Here is a 17,651-nt window from a genome sequence, read left to right on the forward strand (position 1 = left end):
CACAAGGCACATGTTCAAACACATGATTTTCTAAGTTTTAGAGAGTGTATTTACAAACCTATTGCTAAAGACACACAGTAACTTCTGGGAACAGTCAAGATCCAAACAGACTTTGTATATGCAACTCTTAACTGATTTTAATATCCCTAACAAGGTACTTTCTATTGTACAGCTCTCAAAACATCTTTTCAAACAGTTTTTTTTTCAACTTGGTTATTAAGCACACAGCGTGATGCTTTCAGAGCAGCTCCTTGTAGGTGCATGTTTGTGGAGAGAAGAGAGAAGTGAGGTGGTCAGAAAAACCAAGAGTCACCTGTCTCCCATCCACATTGCACACTCTCTGCCCAGGAAATTTCCCTCTTGCTGACTTTCATCCCCTGCACAGGCTGAGTGCTGCCAATGGGGTAACCTGACACCATAAAACATGACTGCTGCTAAATTCAAGTTGGGTCCCGGATATCCTACCCATCACTGCAGCAGTCTGGCAGAATACCACATCTAAGGGCAGCACCTCTGGTCTGCCCTCAGACCTGAGCACTCAGAGCAGACCAAACTGAGGTTAAATTTGGTATTTGGTCAGCTATAAACGTCAAAGTCTATCCAACAGCTCACTGAACTGAAACACTCAACTAAACCACAGACCACCTCAAATGGGCCAAGACTACCCATTTCCTGATGGCAAACCTGAGGCCAACTTCCAAACTGAAATATTGTCACCTTCTCTATCCACCTCCATTTCTTTTCAGCCATTCTCCTCAAAAACCTTCTATGAGCTTCCCTCAGAAAACAAATTAAAAATTCACCCTCCTCCCTTTGATGCTAGCTACAACCCCTAAGAAGTTATTGGGATGTACACAAGAATCTGGGGCAGCTCCCACCACAAGAAAAAGCAAAGCCATCAACTTGCGGACATTTGTCCTTCCCACAGTTAACTCAGACTTCCAACAGTCTTTTGTACAATAAGGAAGAAAACAAAACACCAGAAATGGTGATTTTTAACAACAAGATTCTCAGGGTGCAATCTTTTCTAAGGAAAGCACATTAAGATGTACAGGGGAAGGGAAGGAAAACACTTCCCCAGAACTGCACAGGCAGAGAAAACTGAACCTGACTCCACAGGAGCAGAAAAAGAAACAAAGCTGAAGGTTGAGACTGAAATGTGATTTCTATTCCAGTTAGGCAAGTTGAAGTGTTCTGCTGGATCATCTCCCCATTTCTGAACTTCTCTCCTGACTCCCAGGAGACACCTCTCACCCTTTCTTCTGCCCTCTCTCTTTTGAGGCCTCCACAGGAGCTCTCAGATCTTCAGAAAAATCTCCTTTTAGAGCACCCACAATCTGACTTATACCTGGAAAGAGGAGGCACTAAGTGCAGCATGGAAGCACTTTTTTCTGCACACCTTTGAGATGGAAATGTGCTACAATCAAAGATGTTGAAGGCCTAAAGGTATATAATTCCTCCACTTTTTATCAAAAAGCCACCTCACTATGTTTTTTCCTGCAGGTACCACAGCAATCCATCCTAAAAAGGTGTAACTGCTCAGAACAGTTCAATTGTCACTCCACAGTGAGAGGAGTTCAGCAAAGGAAAAAAAAAATTTAAAAAATCAATATTCTTCTGAGAAACAGAAGGTATTTGAGTCACTTAAACACTTCTTAATCCATACAAGGATGATTTTAGGGGATACTTCTGAATAATAGCTATGCCTAGACAAGGACTGCAGCTCTATTGTACAGAAACTAATAGCAAAGGCATTAAACACAGTAATTTTAAGTATCTCTCTCAAGCTAATTTCTGTGTGCAGACATACAAACAGGTACACTTGCAAAATGAAGAAAATATCCATTTAAAAAGTATCCCTCTTTTTTGTTCCATCAAAGCCTAAAAATCTTTAAGCTTAGTTACCAAATCCCATGCAATGAAAATTACACCTGGCATTTTTCAAGTTCTTTCATGGCAATCAGTCTTTACACCTTCTGCTTTCAAGGACACAGCACAGAGAAATCTTTCCTTGGAGGAATCACGAGAACAGAGCCAGAAACAAAGCTCACAGACATGAAAAAGATTATTCTTCGATATTTTGTCCAGATAAAGACTTTCTTCTCTCTCTCCAGCTCTTTAATGAGGTACTACATGAAATGTAAAAATTACCTGTCAAGTAAGTCAAAAAGCCTGCACAAGTGGGCATTTCAGTGCTCAGGAACTGCAGCTGAAGTAATTAAACTAACAGAAGTGCAAGGCTTTCCCTGACCAAAGGAGAGAGGTTATTCTTTCTGCATTTTATGAGCCTGGAAACTCCTCTGCTATGTGAGCAATGGAGGCTGGAGCAGGACCTTCCCCCTCTCCCAGATCTGCCCGTGGTTTCTCCTGCCCCGTGCCCCCTACAAACCCCACTGTTGTGCTGTTGTAGGTCCCTGTGCTGCTCTGTGGAATCATGAAGCCCATTCCTGATGCAAGTGCTGGGAACCCCCAAACCTCACTGATAGCTGGATTTCGCCCTGTCAGTCCCTGAGAGTCCAAAAGGGCAGATTTTGGCCTTGCTTCCTGGCACTGGTACAAGGAACACAGCACGGTGCTTGAAATTTTGAGTTACTTTGGCTAGCAGCTTGGAAATTTTAACAAACTCAAAACATTTTCAAGCTGTGAATCTGAAAAATAACAGAATTTCGTAACAGTGTTTTGCTGTTGTTTCACAGCAAAAAATGCTCTTATAACTTCATCAACAAAATGACACCAGCCATCAACCAGAGGCTTTCATAGGTTTAGGTGAAAAGACCATTTCCAGTTCTGTCTTAGCACAGGAATTTCCTCATGAAAGACATTTTCAGGAAATGAAAGGCTATAGATAAAGGAAAACTCATCTCAAACCATAACCAGTGAGGAAGTGGCAGCTCACTGCAAACCTAATATTAATGTAGATAATAATGTTTATTCATGGAATGGTTTGGGTTGCAAGGCAACTGAAAGAGCATCCAACTTCATCCCCCTGACACCTTTCACTAACCCAGGCTGCTCCAAGCCCTGTCCAACCTGGTCTGGGACATTTCCAGGGATCCAGGGGCAGCCACAGCTTCTCTGGGCACCCTGTGCCAGGGCCTCACCACCCTCACAATCAGGAATTTCCTGCTAAAATCTAATCTAAATCTACCCTCCTTCAGATAAGGCCGTTTCCTCTTGTCCTATCAGTACATGCCCTTGAGAAAAGTGCTACATGAAGATCCCATCCCAATAAAACAAGGTACTGATGTAATTGCAGAGGAAAACATCCTGGTAATGGGAATTAATCAGCATTTCACTTTCATAACAAGCTTCAACTCACAGCTACACTTCATTTCATCAGAACACACTTTCCTAGAATACAATTTACACATCCAAAGCAGCAGCCAAAAATCTTTCCACTGGGCCCTTCAGCGCTCCAGGAACTACTTGCTAGTTTTTAGCCACTGAAAAATAACATTTTCCAAAAACTTAATGTTGGAAGCTTCAGAATAAAAAATAAAAATCTTTTAAAAATTCATTTAACTTTCCTGATGTAGTCAACCTTTAACTTGATTCCTCTGCTACTCTTGAGGTTTCCTAAAGCCAAGCACTACAGTTGCTTCCAAAAGTAGCAGCCAGAAACCAGCCCAGTGAAGAACCAAATCCTCTGCTTCTCTAAGAACAGGAAACCCCACAAACGATTACTGGATTCCCAGCCTGAAGCTTTCAGTTCCTGACAAACATGAGGAGATTCAGAAAGAACACACTGGAGCAAAGGGCTCAGAGGGGAGCCCCTACACAGCCACTATGATCAGTCTTGGCAAAGGAATTACCCAACACATCAAAACACTCCTAAATTCATCTAAATTAGCCAACAGGATCTTATCTCATTTTTCAGCAACTACCTCCTTGCTCTATTTTTAACCTTAAACAGCTAGTTTAAACCCAGTCATTCTTGTACTATCTCAGTAGGTAGGAAGGGAAAGATAAATTTACTGAGCAAGCTGAAAGGCTCCAAATGCTTGGATTAAATCCAATAGCTCCAAGGCTCTTGTTCTCTCAGGCCTGCAGAAAGCAAGGAGGAGATATCCTTACCTGCTCCTATCACAAATCCAGTACCTGGCCTTGGGGAGCACCCCCTCAGCCCCAGCCAAACCAGAAATCAGGGGGTACAACCCTGCCCTGCCCCTGGGTGCCATCCTTGGCCAGAGGTGAGTGAGACATTGTGATAGGAGCAGCAGGGAGAGAAAAAGGGAGGCTTCTGCTGTTGCTTTATGTGTTACAAGTGTGTTTGAGAACAAAACTTTTCAAGAATACAGGGCTGTCAATATAGAAACTTTTACTGGTATTTAGCTTAGTTATTTCTTTAGAGCTCTATACAGCAATTCATAGGAGGACAGTAAGCAGCTTCTCCCACAATTAGTTGACTCAACAGCTGGATTTCTGAAAATTGCTCTATTTTGCTTTCACTCCCCAGGATCTAAATTATGAAGCTACTATTTCTTATTAACAGGACTTCACTGTGTTCCAATCTAACCAGCCTAAAAGATGATGAAATGGAACAGCTATTGTGGATACTGTGCCTGAGTACAATGAAGTCACAAGTGCCAAGACAGGCACAAGTATCAGAAGAGATTATTTTCTACTCAGAATGCTGAAAAAATGCATTTACCTATCTTAATGAATCGACAGGGGAACATCTGTTCATCAATTTTATGCTTCAAGGTGAATGTTTCTTTGTTATAATCATTCTTTAAGCCACTGTGGGAAAAAATAAATAAGGTTACTAAATCTTACCTTGTATTTAAGGACTAGCTAATAAATGCAATCTAGGTCACACCTTGTTTCACACCACCCTGAACCATCAGTACACGTGCTGGACCCAGCCTGGGCTGCTCTCCACCTACCTGTGCCTCCCTGGGAGGCAGCACTGCCATCTTGGGAGGGAATTGCCTTTGGATCAGTGCTGCTCCTCTGCACCTGGAACCCTGAGACTTCAGCTCCTGATGTGCTGAACTGCACTCTTCCATTCTCAAGAGGGAGATGGATCAGGTCTTAAAATTATCACCCTGACAAAGTGCTTTGTGATTCATTTATGGGCATTGCTTTCTAAAAATATCAAACACTTAGTATCATTTATAACAAAACTTAAGTCCATATTTACTGAAAATACAAGTACAGGTCCCAAAATGAGGATTTTCATTAAATCTCAGCAGAAGTAGAACAATATTAAATGCCAATAATTACTATGGCTCTAAAAGACTTTTCCCCCCACAATTGTAACAGCAATAAAGTCAAATTTTAAGACAGATCTATCTAAAGAGGGCAAAAGTGTGGGAAGGGTTGTGGATAGATTCTATATGGTCTTGAATGATACCTGCAGCACAGAATTTCCCATGTTTGTCCATGGCTACTCTGCTTGACTACAGATGATGTACCCCAGAGATGGACTTCTTATCTGTAGGCCCCCAAAATACACCAGTTCTTGCTACTCTTTTCTCTTGTACTCCTGGATTTTAACTCCCATTTCCCTTTCTGAAACAGCACACTCCCTAAAAGGCTCTTGCAAATTTACATTAGCAACTACTCAGAAGTTCTGGATAACCTGAACAGCCCCAAGGCTCTTTTTTTAGTACCTATCAGTACAACTCTATGAAATCCAACTAAACAAAGGAAAATGCAGGTTTCCATTTGCCTGTTTGATTTATTTACCCATGTGACAAAGGCAGATCAGCTGACTAGTTCAGATCTTTAAGGCTGCAACAAGGGTTTTGATAAGGGAATTGGGCTTTTACAAGTTACTTCAGTTACCTGGGGAAACATTTTTGCTATGCCTGAAGCACATGGAAGGAAGGAACTGCAATCCAGCAACGCTGCACTCAGCTCTTCCAAATCCCCAAGAGCTCGCTCTCCACAAACTCTGTGGTTAGAGCAGGGTGAGGAAGGCTCCTGGAGCAAGGGTTGGGATTGCTGCTCTCTGACCTGACCACAAACATGGCAGGGTCACAGCCACAGCTCTGCCCCTCTGCTGGCCATGTGTCTGCTGGGGAGCCAAGGGGGATTTGGTCCAGCTTTTATGATTCCCAGAGCTGATGGAATCACATCTTACCTGGATAAGAGATCTGTCATATTCTCCTCATTCATCCCACCAAAGACTTTAAACTTCTTTAAATTGCAGACATGTGTTTTCTCATATTTGCCAAATGTGATGCTCTGGACTATGGCAGGTCTTTCAAGCTTCAAAATCAAATACTGTGGAAGAGAAAACAGTGAGTTTGAATATTAAAGCCAAGGCTACAAAACAAGCTAAGGGAGAAGCTTTATGCCCTCCAAATACTCAGTTTACAAAGCCAGAGAATGAAAGCAAAGATGAAACCTCCCCATTATGGTATTTTCTCATTGGTCCTGGAATGAAGAAAAGATTTTTTACAAATACTATTTTTAAATCAGTTTACCCAGGAAAAAGACTTGGTTGAACTACTTATGCCAAGCAATTCTATTCAGAGCTTACATACATTCCTTTGAGTTGGACTCAAGACTTCCTGAAATCTGGCAAATGGGATCCAACTCCAGAGAGTGAAGATTCAAACGCCCACTAGAGCCTGAAATGAAACCTAAACTGAATACACAATTAGATAAATACAGTATGTTCCACATGCTAAGAGAACACCAAATTACTTTTCCTCCCTGGGCTGATGCTGTTTAACCACTAACACAAAGTTTGGTGTGTGGCAAACAGCAGAACCAACTGCTTATTAACCATCCCAAATAAAACTGAGCCACTTAATTACAGAAAAGGAGCTTTACATGGAAAATGATGAAACTGTTCTCCCTGGTGAACATTTGCTCCCCTCTCACACTGGGTGAACCACAACCTGTGTATGAGTAGTCAGATTATTTAGACTCAGGTCACAGGTACCAGCTTCACCAGCAGTGCTGGAGGAAGAGATCTGTTCCCATGGAAAAGCAGGAGCAGGGAAGCACTTGCACCACTCATCAGGGACCACCAAACACCTTCCCCTACCAAACAGCTCTTTGAGGGAGTCTGGAGACACCTTGGTTTTTTCACCTTGCAGAACACATCAAGTTTTATATCTGAAAATAATGTGTTTCACTCTCTTCCCTGATGTCTCAGAAATAAGCAGTGCAAAGAGGCAAAGCACAGAATGACAATTACTCATCCTGCTGGATTTTGTTACCAAGCCCTGTCATCAGGGCTCCAGCACAAGCAGATCAGCACTTTGTAGGACACCTCCCACCGCAGCTCTGCTGGTGGCCCTGTCCTCCAAGCAGCAGCACTGCCAAGCCAGACATGATGCCTGAGTTTTGGTCTTTCATCAGCACCAAGTACAGATATCTGCATCTGTGTGGCTGCTTTCTGGGGATCCTGAGCAGCATCTCCTATGCTAAACAACTTAGGAGAGTATCTACTATCCTAGACAAGTCCATCAGTAGGGCAATCTCACCCTAGAAAGGTAACTTTTGAGAGAGCAGCAGAAAAAAAACAACTTGCTCATCCATTTAGTTCTCAGTCTTCTTTTTTTCTTTTTTTTTTTTTTTTTCTCTCAGCCCTATAAAGCAAATAATTCTCAATCTAGTAGCAGCACTGATGTTGTTCTGGAGAGCACTAGGATAAAGGTTTCACCTCAATGGCTGGCTCCTACTATTCTTACAAAAAGCTTAGATTCAGAGAAATACTTGTACACAGAGCATTTACAGATCAGGATGTAGACTGGATAAGTACAAACAGCAGATTTACTGTCAAAGATGCTTCAAGTATCTCAAATTTTTTCAAAATTAAAAAAATAAACCAGAAGCAGCACTGTGGGGGTACAACAGAATGCTTTAGTGCTTTTCCAAATGCTTTTAATGACAAATTTCTACTTTTGTGAAGAACACCATCCACCTAAATGTCAGAACCCACCATTTATGCAGCAGCAAGCCATGCTGTTGTCTCAAAGTACTTCCCAAACTTCAGGGGGAAAACACCCCACTAAAATTCTAGAGAAAACTGATTTTCTAAAGAGAAAAAAAGGAAAGAATAAGCAAAAGGATGGTCCTTTAATGAGCAAGGCAGCACTTGATACATGGCACAGCCCGCTGCCAAAATTCCCATACAGAACAGACAGTACACAATGTCTAAGAACTCCTCCTACACCATCATATCTTCACTGCACATTTCTCCCAAAGCTGGAAAAGTGAAGCCAGCACTACCAGCAATTGCAATTCTTAATCCTGCTGGAATCCCAAACCTAATGCCTGGGCCATGAACACACACTTTCTCAAGTACCACACAAGGTTTGCAAAAACTTGGCACAAACGTCATCCTGCATTATTCAATTCTTACCCTAAATTAAGGGAGAGAAAACCAGGACTGCAGTTAAATCCTTTATGCCTGGAAGGGAACAAGGCACAGCAATTACTCCACATGGGCAGCAGTGATTTCTTAACCCTACAGACAGGAGAGGGAACTCTGCCACCCTCCTTCCCACTTCCACACATCCCACCACCTGCTGAGTCATGCAGGCCTTCCAGAAAACAGAAGCACAAAAGCTAAACTCAACCTTGTTTTGTGAATTATCTGCTGATTGATGTGGAAACAAGAGATCTGCTATAAAATCCTGTGCCTAGATATGTGTTTTTCTGGTTTACAATGGAGATGCACACACATCAAGCTGAAAAACTTTCAAACTAGAAGATACATTAGGAATAAATGAGGAATATTATTAGGATAATAAAAGATACATTAGGAATAAATTAGGAATCAATTCTTTACTGTGAGGGTGGTGAGACCCTGTGCATTCCCCATCCCTGGAAGTGTCCAAGGCCAGGTTGGATGAGTGATATCATCTTGGTCTAGTGGAAGGTGTCCCTGCCCATGGCTTGGAATGAGACGTTTAAGGACCCTTCTAACACAAACTATTCTGTAATTCAATGATACATGTAAAAATAGAGATGTACTTTTTGGGATTCTGTACACACACCACTGGCACTGTGTGGGTACCAGCTATGAACCTCAGTGATGTTGAAAAAACACACTGCCTCAAGAGCTCCTAGCAGCTGGCTGCATGAATATTTTTGGACTGCTACCAGGATTTTAGCTGTGACAGACTATTCTCTGTAGCTCTAAAAGATGTGACAGAAGTGTCTGTAGGATCAAGTGATTTATTCAACCTGGAGAGAGAACAAGTCTATGAGATTTCAGGCAAATACATCAAGATATTTGACACTTTTCCATTTTATTGCTGTGAGTAACATCAGTACATTTAATGTCCACGTATTCATGCAGTATTCCAAAAAGCCAAATTATAACTGAAGTGTTTGTCCATTTCAACATGGCACACAGAAACTAACTGGCATGACTGAGCAAAAACCTCAGCCCAGTTGTCAGGCCTCAGATCACAACACTAACAAAATGATGCTGCAAAACACCAGAAGAGGAAAACAACTGGTTTCTGAAGTAAATATGCACAAAGAGCAGAGTAAGTCACATATGGCTCTTCAGCACCCAACAGCTGCTTACAGTGCACCCCCAAAAAAAAAAAAGCAAGTCCAGCCTTGTCACACTGGGAGCTGCAGCAAATTCCAAACTTTTCTGAAGTTCTGGTCTGCGCTACCATTTAATGACAACCATATGCAGGCTGCTGCATCACACAACAGAGTGTAAATTTTATTAATGTGCTCTAAATTAATTCCTGATACAATCTACACAGCAGCACTGAAATCAGAGGATAACTGGTCTTCAGATGCAAAACTGAAACCAATTGTTTGGACAATAGCACTAACATATGATCTTCAACTGGTCAAAATTCACAATTCCACAGGACTGGAATTGGCTGCCCAGGGAGCAGGTGGCAGAGTCAGCATCCCTGGAGGTGTCTAAGAAACAAGTGGATGTGGCATTTAACTGGACCCTGGCACTGAGAAGGTGGTGATTGGTAAAGGGTTGTGCTCTGATCTCTGAGGTCTATTCCAACCTAATTGATTCTGTGATCAAATATGCAGAACTAGACTCCAAATTGCACTACACAAGCTGCCTGTACAATTAGAGTCACACAATCTTTTACCAATTTCTTTTTCTTTAACCAGTTCTGCTCAAGCATATTTTTTGATTAGGGAACAGTGAAACTTGCATTGCATGTAAAAATAAAACCCACAAAATAACAAAATAACAAGGGCTGTCCTTGTCCACAACACAAAAATCTCAATTGCTCTTGCAATTAAGTTGGTGGCTAAATAAAAATCTATGCTCTTGTTCTACATGTTATTAATCAAGCCACTCAGGGGAATTAAGTGCTCTGCACAGTGTTCCACATCAGACCATCACTGGAATCACCAGAATGAGCCTTTCTGACAGGGCCATGGTCTCCAGCATCACCAGCCTCATTGCTTCACACTTCCAATGTAAGCTGAGAACAGAATTAAAAATAGACCCATCAGCCCTCTCCTGCCTGAATAGGTTACTACATAACAGGTTTGTTATTAAATATCCAATTTCTGGGTCATCTATTTCAAGACTCGAGCAAGATATCTAGTGTAATAAACAGAAAAACAGCTGTCAGATGTATTTCCTTTCACTGGCACTCATTCATAACCAACTGATGGCTTTCATGGCCATGAGAATTATTTAACTCTACCATACCCACAAAGCCAGGAAAACCCTTTACTAAATATAGTCACGTGGCAGCATTTCAAGTGCCTGCACTTCCACTTTCATTTTCTTTCTGCTTTTAAAAAGGTTTGGTAGGGACTTTAGCACATTTACTGCATTTTTATGGAGCTTGTGAGTACATCTTTGGTTTTGCCTATGTTCTTCTGATTTGTGCTCTGAAAGAAAAGGTGCCTGGAAAAGTTTTGTTTCAGTCAATGAGGGAAGGGAATAAACCAATGTTTAGGGGCTTGCAAGGGTTCCTCAGGGGTGAAGAGATAGATGACAATCTTGACTCCATGATCAGAAGGCTGGATTTATTATTTTATGCTATAAGTTGCATTAAGACTATGCTAATAGGAATAGAGAGAAAAGTTCAGAAGCTGCTAAGCTAAGAATAGAAAAGGAATGAATCAACAAAGGAGCTCTCCCCAGTTCTGTCCCAGAGAGAGCTTGTCTTTGATTGGCCCTTAATTGTAAACATGGAACAGGGGCCAATCACAGGTGCACCTGTTGCATTCCACAGCAGCAGATAACCAGTGTTTACATTCTCTTTCTGGGGCCTCAGCTTCCCAGAAGAGGGAAAAAATCCTAAAGAAAGGATTTTTCACAAAAGATGTCTGTAACAGACTCACTCGTGTTTTTACCCTTAAGGCAGCACAGCATCATCACCTCAGCAGGGAATTGCTAAACCCTGGCATTAAGGTGAGGCACTGAGGAGACAAACACGAGCGATCAGGGCTGCAGAGCTTATTAAAATATCTCACATTGAGCATGCTGGACATCATCCTTGTGTTGTGCCTGAGCCCTGGTTTCAGCTAATAAAGCTGGGAACAAGGAGAGCTTTATTTCCCTGAGTTTTAGTTTGCTTCCTGTCCAGACCATTATGGCCACCCACACGCTTGAGCAAGTGCGTCACCGCACGAGTGACCAGTTTGTAAATGGAGAGCTGCCAACACAACACCTAGAAAATGCCTTCCAGCTTCATTTTCTATCAGTTCCACGATGTTTATTCCAGAGATTAAAAGTCATGTGTATAAATCAACATTTTTTGGAATATGAACTATTCAGCTTGATTTTCCCCCAAATTCTCTCCTCACCACATTTACAATTCAGTCATCCTCTGTTTCAACTGAAGTTTTCCAAGCTAAAATTTTGCTGTAACAACTTAAGCCACTGGAAAAAAAAAAAACAAAAACAAGGAAGCAGAAGACCTATATAAATGTTTTTCCTACATTTAATTTGGCAGTCTTTCAATGGACAAGGTGCAAGAACTATTTCAATCAAAATGCAACCAAATCTGGAATTCTTTCATCTGTCAAATATGAGACAACACAAATGGGAACTGCTTCCTTATACACAGAAATAACAAAAACTGCACTCTTTGCACACAGGACTCTTCTGCAAATTTCAATTCCCCACTTCCTCTTTCCAGCTGATTTTTCTACAGAAAATTAAACCATAAAAAATGCTTTACATGAATAATTAAACACTCAGATTAGAAACATGAGAATTAGCTGCAGTATATAGTACTTTATATCGTACAAAGGCACTGCAAACACATCCTCTCTCTTACTCAGTGTTTAGGATTGGGCTTGCTGAACACATGAGCAACTACACAGTAATTTATATTCTCATTATTAGATACAAAAATTCAAGCAAGAGGATACAGCAACATGGTCTTTTCCAGTCAGGCAGCCATGTTTTCTGTTAGCTTTGGCATTAAGTAAGAGAATAAAACTCAAACACTGTCTTGCCAATTTCAGTTGATACATGAGGATTTTTTTTGCAAGCCAGGCCTTAATTCTGGATACCCAATATATGTCTTGGTATGTGACACACAGGTAGACAATGCCACTATTAATTCATCTCTCTCCCACCAAGAAGTTTGGGTTAAATGCCTTGCTTAGCATGCAGAGCAGTGCCCAACTCTCCAGGGTTGGAGTCAACTCATTCTGCACTATCTCCATTCAGGTCACGACTTGTACACATGAAATTTTTGGAAGACATCTCTTTAACAAGCTCATGTGGTTTGTACAGAAGTCTGCCACTCTAATTAATCCCTGCTTAATCTACATGTCTGAGTACAACCTGCATCACTCCTTGTCAGCCTAAGTATAAATTGGGAATATTCTAAAGCATCCACTTACAGGAGGTGTGTTTCCATTCCAGAATCAGATTTTTAAAAGGACTAAATGTTCATGATGGCTCAGAAAAGTAAAGAGTGAATTTAAGCCACAACTAAGAGCACATGTCAGATGAAAAATCCAGTCCAAAGACACACCATGAGCCAACCCTGCCTTGGGAACAAAAGCACCCCAAAAAACATGTGCTTCCTGCATAAAAGCAAGTAAAGGATGGCACGGGCTGGGGTACAATCCATGCTCAATACTCATTACTCTGCAATCCATAGTTCCTAGATAGACTAAACTGCTTCAGGCTAGGGATTAAAATTCTGCATTCTTTATCAAAATATAAATAAGTAAAATAATCAAATTCAAAGAGCAGTAGATGCACAGAGGCATCAAGAGGATCAATATCAGTCTTCACAATCAGGTTTAAGGAATACAAAGGATATCTTTCCTTCTCCTCTAAAAAACCCAAAAACCATTTTACAGACACAATGACAGAGGAGGATTGATCAGAAAATCCAGGTGAAAGCTCTTCAGTGGCAGCAGATGAGCCACCAGTGCAGACTCTGGATCTTCAACACAATTCCAAGACAAAGCAGGAAGATTTACCTGTGAGATTTCACTCAAGAGGAATACTTGGATTAAATAAGTAGATAAGCAGAACTTTGCATGAGAGGGACACTGTGCAAGTCACTTTGCTGTGTATCAGTGCTTTAAGCAAAGAATTGAAAACAAGCAGCATAAGAGACATAGAAGCTGATCAAACATGTCAGAGTAAGAAGGTACAGATCTAACACAGAGAAAAGGAGAATATTCACTGGAAAGAAAAAGTGGAAAAGACTATTCTGGATAATCTAACAACCTTAATAATAGCAAGAAAGCAAATTAAATGCTAAAATCAATACAAATCTTATTTTAATAAGATGCTTAACCAGCAGAAGAGGTGACATTTGTGTCTCTAACCAGAGGCCACACTTCTGAACGTGCTATAAGGAGAAATAAATTCCAGCTCCTTAGATGTGGGATTCAAGGCCAAGGACCTCCAACAGCCTCCAGCAGTGCTGACAAAGGGGGGCCTGCACGCCTCATTAGCAGCTTAATCTCACCAGAAGGTTTGATTATTTCCAGCACGACCACGACTGCCAAGGAGGAAACCTGAAACTTCCCCCACAATGAAGCACTTCTAGAAAGATCACAAATTGCTAGAAATGTAAATATCTCGTGTACCAACAACCTGCATTTTACTCAGGGAAGGAAGCCTAGAAATATGTCCACGTCAATAGCAGCAGCCCACATTTAAAATAAAAATCCCAGAGCAGCAGAGATTCAGGAGCTTACCTGGGGAGGATAATTGCTTTCTGAAGACCATCTTGAGGACTGATCATTTGGTCTATCCACCAAGATATTCCTAAGAAACGAGAAGCCAAAAGTAATTTAAGTAACAGCTGCATATTTTACATCTCCAACAAATGTGCTGTACATTCAGATCAGTAACATTCTCATGCAACTACTAAATCATTAGGTACAGACTCAGGTTCTCCCCCTTTTTTATTAAAGGTTTTCTAAATTGCTATTTTACAGGACCCATCAAAACACGCCTTCGAGCTTTGTGGTTGTGAAACAGAGCTGCAAGTTGCGAAATAAAAAAAATTCAAATTGTGACATAAATGTAAAACAGATGAATTTACATAGGCCTAAGTCTGTAATGAAGTGGAAAAAAATGGGCTTATACAACTCAGTAGGGTAAGAATTTTTCAGAAAGGTTAAAATGATGAGCAGTTGGAGGGTTAGTAAGGAAGGGAGACAAAGGGCTGCTAACCCACTTAAGCTTTCCTGGAGCATAGAAAGTTGACCACCAGAGCCATGCCAAATTTTAACAAGTATTTTTCACAAGCTATAAGCCCTGAACAACACACAAAAAAGTACAAGTACAAGTCTTCAACCAGCAAAATTGAGTTGCTTTCTTCACTTTGAATCAGTACAAAACTTAGGTAATTATTAAATTCAAAATAGTTATTTTTTGGCTAAAAAGAAACAGATTCATTATGACAGTTACATGACACATCTGCTTTCTCTTCTATAACCACGCAGTAAAGCTCACACCCCAGATTAAACAAAAAAAAAAACCCTATAAATCCCTAAAATATATATAATTATTGGCAAGGTGACAATGCACCACCTGCTGGACAGGGCTTGTGAGCTTCACCATTTCCAAGTAACGAAACTCGTCAGCTCATAAAACTTCTGCAAAAAGAAGGAAACAGTCATCAAAAGGCTTCTGCCATCTCCATCTGCTGTGTGGGAGGAAAAGAACACGAGCATCTGGATTACTACAAAGGGCTGGAGGAAAAAGCACTCCAATGAAAGCTGCAAAGGGAAAGAGGTGAAGGCAGAGGTTGAGCATGAGCAGACAGAAGTCAGCTGGCTCTTTCCACACCGGGCAGCCCCAAGCCACCGCAGCAGCCACGGCATCCAGGCAGGCCCATGGTGGGACAGGGGACACGGCCAGGAGCCGCTCCAGGGTGGCCTCCTCAATCTGAGGAGCACTTCTGAGAGCTGGCCAAGTGCCTGTGTCTATCCATAGGCTTGGAGACACCTCCGGATTTTCACACAGTGCAGGAATAAAACTGAAGCTCCCCCTCCCTTCAGCTGATTCCCATCACAGCACAGCATTTATTACCACAGCGATGCCAGCACCCATCCAGGTCTGGGGCTGCTTCATTCACCCATCCCCACTGGATGGAACAGCACTGCCCTCTGCTCCAACCCCATCCAACATAAAAATCATGGCTCTACATCATTCAACATCCAGCTAACAACATCATCTGCACTGCAAAGAGGCTCAATTGCAAGAGAAAACCTGGCCCTGCCTTTAATAACAACTGGGACAAAACAAACCAATCTAAGCAAAGGGAAGAATTTGGGAACTGAGACACCAATTTCTAATAAAAGGTGCCAGTTTGAAAGCTAAGTCACCATTAGAAACCACAAGACACTTGCTTTTGAGAAGAATCACCTGCAGTCTCCTGTACCATGCCACAGGCAAGACATGGTATTTAATAAATTCTTAATACCTCAACATCTGAAGAGAAAAAAAATGCTAAACTTAAAGATATGTATCTTATATTAAATACTTTAGGGATACAAAGGCAGATAAAATTAGATAATGCTGTATGGCTTTTCTCCTTTATGGAACTTTATTCTAACCCTGGAACACAAGAAGACAAGTTACCCTACGGAATAAATTTTATTTATGATTCCATTACATTTGTTTAAACATCAGACAATAAACTCTTCATACACTGAGCAACACTCACAGGAATTGGCACTGCTGCATGGTCAGATTATGCCCAGCTGGAAAGAGGCATTTTGTACCTGGGACAGATCCCAAATATCATATTTTTAGAAGCAGATTTGTTTGCTTCTCCAGGTCAAAGATCAGTTTTGCCACAACCGAGGAAGATCTCAATCAGCACAGCTAGACAAGGTAAAAACCCTTCCACAGAGTGAGAGAAAAGGGACAGGCAGCTCACACAAAATAAAGGCTAAAAAGAAATGTGAAAGATAAAGATAGCAGTATCAATGGAGTTAGAAATGTTTAAAATACATGGGGTATTCATTTATTAAGATTAAACAAACACTGAAGACAGAAGTCCATATGTACAAAGCCGATTTACCACAACAGTTTAGGAAAATTTATGGACTCGGAGGATTCAAGCACTGCAGCAGCCGTGAGCAATAAGAAACAAACAAATGCATGTCCTGACAGCAGATGCCTTTTTCCATGTAAAACCCTTTTTCTGGACATCACAAAACTCCTACACAGGACCCGGAGGGAGGCTTTGCAGATATAACACTTAGATTAAAACCTGAGAAACTTTAGAAGTGAAATTCCATTAACACGACGACTTTCCATGTCATTTTCACAAGACATTCACAAAGGTATTTGTAAGCCCTCGAGCTACCACACGTACCGAGGTTTTATGAAAGCTTTTCCTGTGAAAAAAGCAACCCATGAAACGTGGTTTGAGAGAGCTTCCCATCATCAGCTGTGGGTACAAGATCAAGTCTAGCACAAATTTACAACACTGCCAAAGGGACCAGCCCACCCACTCGCAGAGGATCCTCCCCCTCCCTACAGCAGCAGCTATAATAAAGACTTGCATAAATAACTTCAATAACTTATTGCATCAGAGCAGTTCCCAGCTCAGCTCATACCAGCACAAACTGAGATTAAAACACGAGCAGCTGGATTGGGATAAGGGGTTCCACTGGAGTGAGCTCCCAATCCCCCCTTTCTGCTGAAAAGAAAAAAATGTGATGTTGGAACTCTGGATGCTGAGAATTTTGGACGCTTTGCTTTTGGAATTTTAGCACCTCAGCTATGAAAAGCAAAGCAGGAGGGGCCATTTTATTAACACAAGCAATTCCAGAGGCAGCCCTGGTGTGCCTGATTTCCTAACCTGGCTGCCTGCACAGCTGCCAGCAGCCAAACCTCCCTGTAAGCATTCCCATCACCGAAGAGTGGATGGTTCACAGAATCACAGAATCACAGAAGTTCAAGACTGGAAGAGACCTATAAGATCATCAAGTCCAGCCGATGTTCTAACTGTTCAACTAGATCATGGCAGCAAGTGCCACATCCAGTCTTTTTTTGAATTCTTCAAGGGATGATGACTCCACCACCTCACTGGGTAAATGATTCCAGTATCTGACCACTCTTTCTGTGAAATATTTCCTTCCATGCAGAAAACTCTTGGCAGGGCACAGTGCAAGTTTCTTCTCATTACCCAGGCAGACACTGCTCTCACAACTGCTGGAAGGAGATAATTTTTCCTTTTACCAACCCAGAAACTGTAATATCCTTTGTGCCAGCTGTTGGCTGATCTCTG

General features: G+C 41.5%; 1 protein-coding gene across 3 annotated transcripts in view; it reads right to left on the minus strand.

Annotated features, from left to right (window-relative positions):
* The window catches only part of MKLN1 (muskelin 1), a 101,060-nt gene that overhangs the window by 67,300 nt on the left and 16,109 nt on the right, over nt 1–17,651 (minus strand). For 2 of the 3 annotated variants that reach the window (XM_063153655.1, XM_063153656.1), the window contains exon 1: nt 6,089–6,226. Coding sequence is in view for 1 of the 3 variants with exons in the window: in XM_063153654.1 (XP_063009724.1) it covers nt 4,652–4,740; nt 6,089–6,231; nt 14,098–14,167 (302 nt within the window). In the remaining 2 variants the exon portion in view is untranslated. Of the gene's footprint in view, nt 1–4,651; nt 4,741–6,088; nt 6,232–14,097; nt 14,168–17,651 lie in introns of those variants that run through there. The other variant, XM_063153654.1, reaches the window with a different exon arrangement.

This window comes from Melospiza melodia, chromosome 4 (genome assembly GCF_035770615.1).
Source record: "Melospiza melodia melodia isolate bMelMel2 chromosome 4, bMelMel2.pri, whole genome shotgun sequence".
NCBI lineage: Eukaryota > Metazoa > Chordata > Aves > Passeriformes > Passerellidae > Melospiza > Melospiza melodia.